The 12,211-nt window shown below is 35.4% G+C and overlaps 1 protein-coding gene across 3 annotated transcripts in view; it reads left to right on the top strand.

The window, feature by feature from the left end:
• The window catches only part of LOC143366975 (uncharacterized), a 238,064-nt gene extending 226,674 nt beyond the window's left edge, over window positions 1-11,390 (top strand). For all 3 annotated transcript variants that reach the window (XM_076808506.1, XM_076808505.1, XM_076808504.1), the window contains one exon: window positions 10,013-11,390. In XM_076808506.1, the coding sequence (XP_076664621.1) occupies window positions 10,013-10,123 (111 nt within the window). In that variant the 3' untranslated portion in view covers window positions 10,124-11,390. The remainder of the gene's footprint in view (window positions 1-10,012) is intronic.
• Window positions 11,391-12,211: the final 821 nt, after the last annotated feature.

Genomic DNA, 12,211 nt, shown 5'->3' with positions numbered 1-12,211 from the left:
GATTTAACAATTTTGCTTTCCAAAATTTCCCAGTTTCGAATTTACATATTCGTTTTAAGGGGAGGTTCCGGTCTAAAAGTCGATTTTTTTTTATTTCATTTTTCGAATGTTCAATCTTTTTTGGAATACGTGTTTAGAAGGATTTTTTGAAATTCGTATAATTCCCGAAGTTATAGGCATTTGTGTAGAGGCAAATGCATGGGTAACCCCCGGCCACTCGGCACTCACGTAAAACTTTAAACGCGTTTTTCTCGAAACAGTGTTCTCAAAACGGTGGGACATGTGTCTCCAAAAATTATTATCCGATTCGACTGAAACTTTTTTTATTTTGAAGAATATACTTCTGGCTAGGGGGAGCGACAGAAAAAAATACAAAAATTGAAAATTTATAATTTTCAAAGCCGTTGAAAGGGTGAAAAATATAGGGAAAAGTGATTTCAAATTTCAATTATCGTTATTTTCTAAAAAAATATCATTTTTGTAATTTTGCCTGGTTTCCCCCCTAGCTAAAAGTATATTCTTCAAAATAAGAAAAGTTTCAGTCGAATCGGATAATAACTTTTGGAGATACAGATCCCACTGATTTTAATCAATTTTTTGACGCCTTGACTTTAACGACTCTCCAGTACCGTCTGTAATGATTAATTATAAAACAAAAAATATATTTCTATAACTTAAGACATCCTTGATACAATGCAAAAAGTCCCATTAAATTATATATAGTAGTTTTCCTTTAATTAATTCCTAAAGATCACCTATTTTTGGGGGCTCTAGACTGGAACCTCCCCTTAATGTGAGTACTTCGGTGGTCATACTTTTTGTTTAGGCTTCATATCATATCATGGCTGTTTTCAAAACAGTGCATTCTTGAGAATTTATAGGTAAAATAATTATTATTCTTGTCCAGATTCCTCTTCTTTCCCTGTTTTTTCTTTATCACTCCTCGTGCTCGTTGTTGCTTCGGATAACTTCAGAGAAGATCACATGTATTCATTTTACTGGAATTTTGATTTAAACACTCCACGCTTCACTAACGAAAATCAAACTGCGAATGTTATGTAGTAGAGTAAAGACACGCATTGTACTCGTATAATGAAGAATAGTGATTTGAAGGAAGTCAAAGTATAAGCGAAATGAATATACTGTAGGTGGGTAGGTTTTGTTTGTCCTCGGTGTTCTACTACTCCAATTTGCCGTTAACCCTCGGTTGTCACACCTCCTTTTTCCAACGTAGTTGTCACACTGGGTAAATTTGACCCAGCCAATTTTCAATCAGTTGTTACTTAAAAACTATTTGTTAAATTGAGTTGCAAAAATTCAGAGATAAAGTTTGAACATTGTGGAATATATGCCCATCGTGGAAGATGACATTTAATGTATCATCCTGCTTAAAAAAAATTTTGAGAAATAAGAGTTCCGAGAAAAAGTTTTTTCGCTTAAAAAATTAGACCGTTTTTATTTTTTAATATTTTTAGCTAAAAATTTATAGTTATACTCTTGAGATGTGTTGCTTTGATAAAAAAAATAGTCCTATATCGGAGCTTTCAAAAAAGGTATTTATTTTGCATACTGAATGGTGGCATCATTTGGAGTGAAAAACTCATGCATTTGCATAGGAAAAAAACATTTGTTATTATTCCAAGAATATCAAATTTAATTCTGGCATTAACAAAGTATGTTACATTAAAAACAAGTCTATTGCAGACCGCCAAAGTCATTGCATAAATAAGTACATGTGGGACACTGCATTTGAGTCCCATAATACAATAACTAAAACAAATAATAAACAAAAGAAAAAACAACTCCTATGAAAATACTTCTATTTTTACGTTTCTGATTGCTCTCAGACACGAGAATGACTGTATCCGATTTGGAGTAAAAGCGACGCCGTTGTCACACATGGGTCAATTTGACCCCATCTCAAATTTCGACGGCTTTCAAACACAAACTGACGCTTTCGCACAGTCGGGGAGTATCTCTACTAGTAGAGGATACATGAAAATACTACTACATGGCGCCAGTAGTATAATTCTCAATGGTGCCTCAAAGATATTTGATCGCAAAGTCGTCCTCCGGGTCAATTTGACAACAAAGGGTTAACTGGGTTAACAGGTGTCCTGATAATTAAATGTTCCCCTAATCGGCGATCTGATAATTGATGTTATACTGTAATCTATTTTTAGCCATACGCTTTATTTAATCTGTGATATAATGTCTCATCGTTTTAGAAGCTTATTTGTGTCACAGATTTGTAAAAAATCAATTCTCCACCGTTTGAGGTAAATGTCCCAATACCTGGACACGTCCCAGTACCTGGACACTAGTGTAAATAATACCGATTATTACATTTAATATTCGCTTTATCCATAACAAAAATATTTTATTCAATTATTTAAATATTTAATAAAATATATTCATGTACATATTTTTTTTAGTAAACTTGTAACACTCGTAATAAAAATAAATTTTCTTGAACTCTCCAGTTTACACCATTTTAGTATTGTTCTTATCTGATTTGCTAAACAGTCTCTACTTTGTCTTAAGCGAATATAATTAATAATGTTTAGTAGATTGGAACAACTAATACACTTTTAGAAAACTGGTACCTTGTAGTATTATTTTTTGATTGGAAGATTAAAATTAAAGGTCTTAAGGTAAAAGTACCTGTTATGGAACGAAATTTCGGAAAGATTAGAATTTTCATCAAATTCGAGTTAATAAATTTACAAAATGTTAAAAATCTTTTAACTATATAAAAGGCCAGTTCTTTTAGAAATAAAAATGACTTATTATAACTTAATCTAATGTATAAAATTAATTTTATTAACAAAATACTAATAGGACTCGTATGTACCTATTATGAAACAGTATTTCCGCACCTGTACCGCTGTTCCATAAATCATGTCCCCATTATGAAACAGGGGAAACACGTAAATCTACTGTTTTTAAATTTACTTTGTTATTCGATTCTAGTTTCTAAGGTTTTTAATTATATAAAGACGGAAAGAACAAAGTGAAATTAATTCATAACATGCACCAAATAATTAAAAAATGAAGTATAAATTTATGACAATTACTTCAATTTTAAATAAATTTTTAAAAATTATTTGAGGTAGGAATTAAACAAATAGAAAAATCTTCATTAATATTCATTATTATTTAATAATAACGGCTTAATATAAATACTGGGGAAAGTACAGTAGAATGGGAGACGGGAGAAAGTACTGTAGACCGGGAGACCAGGGATAGTTTGGACAATATTAATTAACAATATTACTTTCCATTTTAAGTAAGTTCGTTACTTGTAAATAAAAAGTCTTGAAGTAAATAAGTATTAATTATGAAATTAAATTAATTATATTTTTACATACTATACATTAGAGGTTAGGTTTTGAGATTTTTTTTATAAAATAGTAATACATACTTATTGTGTTTACTTACTTATTTATGTGAGTATAAATAGCTTATAAAAAGGAATGCACGTGTTTCATAAACATGTACCGGCTAGAGTAACAGGGTGACCAATTATGAAACACACGTTTCTTCTGTTCCATAAATACGGAATGCGAACAAATATTATGCACGTAATTTGGAACACCTATTTTGTAAATAAAATTCTATTCAAATTCTACAACTTATAAGCTATCCTATAATCTATTACACTTGTTATATAAAGATTTAAATTAAAAAAAAAACAATTAAAAATAAATCGCCGAATCCTATTGGTATTAATTCGGCTGCTAGCCAAATTTCACGGAGCTGGCGACATATTTAATATTACAATTTCTTTCTAATATTTTACACGAGAGAATGATATTTACTCTTATTTATCTACAAAATTAAATATTCGTATGTATTGAAAAAATTGTTGTAATTCCTAATAATCCCTAAAACTAAATTAAAGTTACATTGTTGATGAAACTGTTCCATAAAATGGACAATGCTTCATAATAGGTACTTTTACCTTATTAGTTTTTTATTCGCATGTCTATCTACTGGTACAGTGAAATTCCGGAACGGCCCTAAACCTGACCATGTGTGCAAACTGTGAAATAAGTACGAGTTATTGTTGACATAATATTAAAATCGTTATTTAACACCATAGCAATTATTACTTTGTATTCTTATTATCTTCTTTTAATGATAATATTCAATTCAATATTCATGTGTAAAATTCGCGTGTCACACACGAATACACATAACCTTAAAATTAATCATTCAATAATAGATGGTTTTTACTCAAGTTTGTTTACTGATTTGAATAAATTACTTATACAGAAAAAATATGCCAATAGGAAAAACTATTGTGTTATTTTTTTTAATTAATTTCCCTAGAAAACATCCAAATTGCTGATGTTTCATCATGTGTCCAGGTAATGGGACAGTAAAATCGGGACATACTAGTTAAGCTGTCCAGGAATTGGGCCATTGTAAGGACTATGAATTTTTAATATTTTACAAAATTACCCAATTGAATAACATGTTGTTTTGTTTTAATGATAAAGTACACGCAGTGCCCCACGTAATTGCAAAATCGTTTATATAAATCGATTGTATAACTGCAAAATTCTCAATCGCGTTTTCCCCGTACCTTAAATGTCCAGGTATTGGCACATTTACCTTAAGTATTTTTGTAGAAACTGATGAAGGTGCTAGAGTGCCTACTTACATATATAGAGGGTGTACATTAAAAGAATGCGTTATCCTGGCGAATTATCGTCTTTCATATTGGCGGTGAAAGGCCTCGTCAGCTGTAATGCCCCGTTCAAAGTATTAATTTACAGAAACGTTCTACATTTATCGTATTAAGGTGGAATCAGACGGCGCGTGAGTCGGCGAGCTTGCTCGGCTCGCCCAGGTTCGGCGATTCGGCTTGTAACCGCCGCCTAACCCTATCCCGAATCCGGTTAACCGAAGGAAGGTTACTGTAAGCCGTAGTAACCCCGAAGGAACGGCTCCGAAAGAGTACACAGAGCCGGTTAACCCGCTCAGCGCGCGTTATAAGTGACATACGACATTTTCTACGCCGAAAATCCGACTATGGTCGCTCCGCGCTCGTCCACCGCTGCGATGCAACTGCGATTTTAACAGGAACCGGGTTGCATTCAATGACGCCAATCGCTTGCAGGGTTTTGTTTCTCGGTCTAATTTTTAATCTCTCGAAGAAAAATGTGACGAGTTTCTTGAGTTATACCCACGACAGTGCATGTAAATTGTTTCTTGGTCAAATCGCATCACCGTGGTGAATGAATGGCCTATAACAAATGTCGTAACAATTCTGTAGAAGTTCGAAAGGTGATATATTTATTTATAATAAAAATAATATTTTGTAACACAACTATTATATACCAAATTCAAGGAATATTGTCATTTTTTCAAATTTAGAAACATGTAACCCTCGAGGAGAAATTTGGAAAATAAAAATTTGTTTATAATTTGACGTTACATAAATAATTTTACAATTTCAAAAAAATATTGTTCAGATAGGCAAAACCTTCTACATTAAAATAAAAAAAGAATGAACCTAATGCGATAGACAGTTTCTGAGATAAAAATTCATAAGTACAGCTCGATTTCACGAAATTAGGGAAAACTACGCCCTCTACCGTGTTAGTGTAACCCGCTCTGAGAGCGGGTTAACCGGGTAACTCTGTGCCTGGATGCCTCGGGTTACTTGGTTATGCGGGTTAGCCTACGGTACTGACTAGGAGAGGTTCCCAGGTGTCCGCCTCCGATTGCTTTGAATTTGGGATATGTTTTAGAGGACCGAAAAATAAGATACACGTGTTTTTTTTTTATAGCGACCCGTTTTCATATTTAGGGGGTGAAACCAACCCCCAAAGTTATAAGATTTGCAGGTTTCCACCTCCGATTGCTTTGGTTTTTGGATATGTTTTAGAGGACCCATATAACTTTGAGGGCTGGTCACCCTCTAAACATGCAAACAGGCCGAAAAAAGATACCTGTTTCTTATTTTTCGGCACTCTAAAACATATTTAAAATTCAAAGCAATCGGAGGCGGGCACCAACTGTTCTTATGAACGTTGGGGGGTGGTTTCACCCCCTAAACATGCAAACGGGCCAAAATAAAAAGACACGTATTTCTTATTTTTCGGTTCTCTAAACCATATCCAAAAACCAAAGCAATCGGCGATAAACACCTGAAAATCTTATAACTTTGGGGGTTGATTTCACCCCCTAAATATGAAAACGGACCGCTATAAAAAAACACGTATATCTTATTTCTCGGTCATCTAAAACATATTCAAAATTCAAAGCAATCGGAGGCGGACACCTGGGAGCCTCTCCTTGTGAGAACCGAACCGGCTTAGGATTACGGTTACAATCCCTGTCAGTGATCTACCACCGATCAGACGGCTCGTGGATCGGCGAGTTTGTTCGGCTCGCCCAGGCTCGCCCAGGTTCAGCAAGCAAACCCAATAATATTCAATATAAGTTCAATATGAGTTCAATCAGTCATTGATTTTAAAAAATAATCAGAAAAAAATAATCTCATCAATTGAAAGTGATCGACAACGATATCTTTATATCGAATATATTATCCCAGTTTCCATCACAATATCGTCCGAAATCAACCGTGCAGAAGATGAATCTTCGTGAAAAAGCGAGCAAAGAAAGAATGAAATTTGTGATTGGTCGCGTAATTTCCCAGAAGAATGACTTTCGGCATGGAACTAGGTAATGTGGATGTAGGGATTGTAATACCGGTAAATCGCGAGAAATACCCTCAAATTTTTACCTGTAATTCGCCAAATTTTTGCCGGTAATTCGGTAAATTACGTACAGCAATACCTACTGCGTTATCAGTGAAAAAAACTAATTACTAATAAAGACGAAAACCGAAGTGTCTCACGAAGAACGAACTCTGATCCAAAAAAAAAACTAAAAATTTGAATCATGTCATCAAAAAAATGGACGTATTTTCAAGTAGAAAAAGTAAGGGGAAAGTAGTAAAACCGAAGTATCTCATGAAGATCGAACTCTGATCCAAAAAAAAAACTAAAAATCTGAATCATGTCATCAAAAAAAATGGACGTATTTTCAAGTAGAAAAAGTAAGGAGAAAGTATATACAAATGGCATATGATTTCTTAATAACTACCCAAGTGACTGGATTATTTTATGAAAAAAATTAGGTCGCGATCAGGAGACCAAAGTTTAGACAAAATATGTTTTTCGCGTTTATTTGTTACAAAGAATTGTTAACTAAAAAATATTTAATTATGTATGTAAGTTAAGATTCTTTGTCATTATTTTCGTGGTGAAGATCCATATTAACAAGTATAGCTATTAGTTATACAAATATATTTATTTTGTGTTATATCATATTATATTTTACGTTCAGAATAGTTTCGTTTGTATATATTTTTTATAATGCTCAATTAGAGTTAAAAAAAGTTTTTTTGTAATGTTTACTCTTATATTTTCAATACGTTAAAGAAATACCTGTAAATTACCGGTAAACTGATTTTGATTGAAAATTTTATCGAATTAACGGTAATTGAAGAAGTCGGTAAATTTGCAATCCCTATGTGGATGTGCGTTAACTTCATAAAATAACAATACTGTGATATAGTGGCACACGGTTCGTAACAGTATTAATAATTCCAAAAATCATTTCTTAGGGAAAATATAAACTTGCAACTTTTTCAGTATATAAAATTTCTTTAGTATGAACCCCTAAGTAAAAATCCATAGCTAAACAAATATAAAAGTCGCAGGTAAAGAGCGTTTAACAAATAGTCAAACAGACACAAAGTAGTTTTAAGTTCAAAATAATTTTTTTTTAACCTCAGCCACCAATCGAAAGCATTTATTCTACGTTTTTGCTGGTCTCTTTTATGAGGAAGTGTATCCTGACAGGTTTTGCCACGATTTGTCGAACACACTGTATGTTGCGTGTTAATTTGATTTCCACATCAGTGCAAATTGCTCGTGCAAACTGTGGAAAGTTTGTCGAAAATTTAAACTACGCAAAGTTTACACATGGAACGATCTGTTTCCCCGTGCAAATATCCTGTAACAATTTTATTTACAATCTACAAGTTTGTGATGGCAAGCCGCGATTCTGCGGTACGGTAACATCGTACACAGCCAGAATATGAAGCTGTCTCATAAATACTGCACATCTTTTATGTTCCCCGTGAATTGAAACACTTGCTGCATTCGTCTTCCTGCAATTTCGTGGGAAATTTTCAAAAGATTTTTGTGTCGGATTTTCGATATATGTTAGACAAGCAATTTCCTGCCCTGTTTTGTTTTTAATTTAGTTATTCTCAAAATTTGTAATTGTTGGTTTTACAAAATTGAAGGGTCGGGTGCAATAAGGGGATTAGCGCCCGAAAATGTGAAAAATTATTGTCCAAACGCTATGAAAGATAGGAAAATTAAATGTTGTTAAACTGAATTTTAAAAAATATAGTGTTGTAAAGCTCGTCACGAGACACATTTTTTCTCTTTACAGTTTGTTTATCCAGTCATTACTATTCGAGCTAAAAATTATAAACAAGAAAATTTTCATCGTTCAAAATCATTATTTCTTTAAACATAAATTTCGATAACTTGAGTAAATATTAACGGATCGTTATAAAACTTAAAACATAACTTCAGAAGACTCTAGCGAAGCCGTAAAATGTATGCCCAAATCCTTTTGTTAACAAATGTAATAATATTTAATTAAAAAGTAATATTGGACATGACCCATGTTTTTCAACGTTCTCCGTTAAAAAGTATCGAGGCAATTTTGAGGTACATGTAACTTGCAGCGACAAAGTTGTTCCTTAATATACAAGGAAGATTTTCACCAATTTTCACATTGATTAATAAATAATTGTATCAGATATGACGATATATATAAATCTCGTGCGCCACCAACAGTCCCCTTATTGCATCCCACCCTTCAATTAATACTTGATTTTCTCTTTGAATAAAGATTGAGGTTGTTATTATTGCTGGACTCTAAATTAATATGGGATTTAAGGTTATGACTGGGAATATTAAAGTATAATTAATTCCGCAGCGGGTGAAGTATTGTTTATTTTATTCTAGAAACAAAGTAAGCTTTCCCTGAATACAAATTTACATTTATATAATTATACGATTTAAGGATTAAACCTTGTTCACAAGCATGTAAAGTATAAAGTACAACAATTGTCATTAAATATTAAATTACGTTTCACGCAAAAATTACATGACCCATCGAAAGTTTCGGTAGTTTGATAACGCTTAGGTTTGTAGATAAACGTGAAATGAAGCGTGAACTGATTAACTACACTTTAATTTTTAGCTATTTAAAAATGGTAGAAGTAAGAACTCTGATGAGTTTTGAGTACTTGAGGTGTAAGGCAAAAAATATAAAAATATACTACTGGGTAATTGCTGCATATCATAATTGAAAAATTACATAAAGATGACAATGCTGTTGAAGTTAAGAAAAATTGAGAATTGTATAAGAGTTTGAATAATAATAAAGTTTGCGAAATTATTCCTCATTTAATGCGTGTACTTGAACTTTTGAATAGTAATACTCGTATACCAGGTATAAGTCTTCTAGTACTTTCAACTCTCATAGAATTCTTAAGTCTTTTATACTTCCCAGCTTTTCTAAATTCCTTAGCTCTCCTAATTCTTCTAGCCCTTCTACCTTTACTATTTAACTCATAGCACTCCTACTTTTTTTTTTTAATTTTTCCTGCACTCATAGCACTCCTACCCTTTCTAGCTTCACTAACACATGGCACTCCTACCTGTTCTAGCTTTCCCTACAGTCATAGCTTTCCCAGCTCTTCTAGCCTTGCCATTTCGTTTTTCTAGCATGCACAGCTGTTTTAGTCCTCCCACATTGCCCAGCTGTCCTACATATCCTACCTCCTCTAAATTTCCCAGCTTTCTTAGCCCGCCGCGCGTTCCAGGCTCCTCTGCTTCCTCCAGCATTCTTAGCTCTTCTGGTTCCGTTTCCGTCTACTAGAGCACGTTTTCCCTGGGCATTTCAGAGTCCAGGATGGCGTTTCGACGTCGGCGGGCACAGGATAGAATACGAAGCGAGCGACGAGGCTGGCTGGTCGAGCAAGTGCGTGTTCACCGTGGTTCTCCGTCAGGAGTGACTCGTGGAAAGTACGATTAGGTGAGCGCGAGAAGAAGGAAAAAAGAAGCAAATGACGCGGAGAAGGAAATCCAGGTACAAGGGGGTTTGGGGACGGCGATGGTAGGCGGAGCAGAAGAATAACGATAAGGTAATATAAATGGAAATGCCCTGGAATCGTGTACGCTCACCTTGCAGTGTGCGTAATGGATTCCGTTTTATACGGAAGGTTAAGCGCGGACGAGACACGGATATCTTTTCGCGATGCGCCCCGCGAGGACGTATGCTTATAGATACAAATATCGCGTCTTGGTTACGAACGGGTTATTCAGAAGTCGTCGTCTTTAAGAGTGTCCCAAGTAAGCAAGTTTCAATATAAATATTAACTGTCGGAGGAAAATTTGAAAAGAAATGGATCTCTCTTTGTGAAAATAAATAGGAACGCAAGAGTGAATGTAGCGGCGCACAAGTATTAACCTTTATTCACGTTCTTCTTTATTGAGCCCGTTTTGTGTGATCCGTGCTTCTGTGCGGTAATTGTTCCTTGACATATTCTTCCTGGCGATTCACGGAGATTTATTCAGTACAGAGTGACTGGTAAACACGAATAGGAAAAACGAAACTCTTCGCAGGCTCATTAAGGGGGGAATCCTATTCTTTGGGCTAAAACCATAGCGAAATTTTAGATTTTTTTTTTAAGAAACTTGCGATTCGAATTATGTGAAATTTGAACCATGGTTTTATGCATCTTTGAGGAAGCTGCAGTATTTTTTTTATTAATTTTGAACCATAAATATAGGAGTTATGCATGATTGACTATCACGCCCCGCAAAATTCGTCGTTCGTTGGAGTGCACGATATTTATCTACCAAGTAGTCTGAGACATAAAAATGAAACGGCGTTTTATTTTATGAATATGTAGCTTGAAATTGATGAACCAGCAAGAAACAAATAAATTTATTGAGCAGTGTAGAGGGTTTTCAAACTGAAAGGTCTGAACCTTTAATTTTTGCTATCCAATTTTCCGCTAATTTTCTTATGTAACAAAAGAAGTATAGAATTTAGCGGAATTCCGGTTCATCAAATTGAAGCTACATATGTACAAAGACAAACGCCGTTTCATTTTTCTGTTTCAGATTATCTGGAACAGCGCTGTCCAACGTCGCTCCCGCGGGAGCTTGGGGTTCCCCCACTCTCGTCCGCGTTGCCAGGGATACCGCGCGACGCTATCCGCGAAAACGCTAGCCCGGCTAGCCCGTCGCTAAGGGGCCCCTACGCTGGATCAGTGAACGGCGGAAATCCCGCACGCCCGTACCTCTAAAAGCGGTGGGGGAACTCACGCATGCGCGCGATGAGCGCCGCGTCGTGGAACCAATCAACGCCAAGATGGAAACGATGGGAAACGAAACGACGCCAGCGCCAAGCCAAGCCAACTACCAGGTCAAGTGAGGCCGCGGCCAACCAGCGTCGCCGGGGAATCGGTTGTCGACGCTGGTTGGCCGCGGCCTCACTTGACCTGGTAGTTGGCTTGGCTTGGCGCTGGCGTCGTTTCGTTTCCCATCGTTTCCATCTTGGCGTTGATTGGTTCGATGACGCGGCGTTCATCGCGCGCATGCGTGAGTTCCCCCACCGCTTTTAGAGGTACGGGCGTGCGGGATTTCCCCAGTTCGCTGCGCTGGACAGCGCTGATCTGGAAGGTAAATATCACGCAGACTAGCGGACGACAAGTTTTGCGCGGCGTGATGCATAACTCTTATATTTATAATTGAAAATGAATTAAAAGAAATGCAACTTCTGCAAGGATGCATACAAACATGGTCCAAATTTCAGAAGAATCAAAACGTTAGTTTCGTAAAAAAAAATTCTAAATTTTGCTATGCTTTTAGTCCATAAAATAGGATGTCTCCTTTAATACGTACAAAGACTAGAGTGCAATAGGTAGTCCATAGGATACAACAATTCTGGTACCATTTAAATACCTCTGAAACTATGTGAAGCAAACTCTGAATGCTGTACGGGAGGATGTTAATGAAAAAAAGAAAAACATTCTACGAAGGTAAAGCACCAACTGATACATCGAACTACTTAGAAATGTTCTTTTTCCAAATGT

Source organism: Andrena cerasifolii, chromosome 3, assembly GCF_050908995.1.
Source record: "Andrena cerasifolii isolate SP2316 chromosome 3, iyAndCera1_principal, whole genome shotgun sequence".
Classification (NCBI taxonomy): domain Eukaryota; kingdom Metazoa; phylum Arthropoda; class Insecta; order Hymenoptera; family Andrenidae; genus Andrena; species Andrena cerasifolii.
The sequence above is the reverse complement of the archived record's forward strand: the minus strand, read 5'-3'. Positions and strand labels throughout refer to the sequence as shown.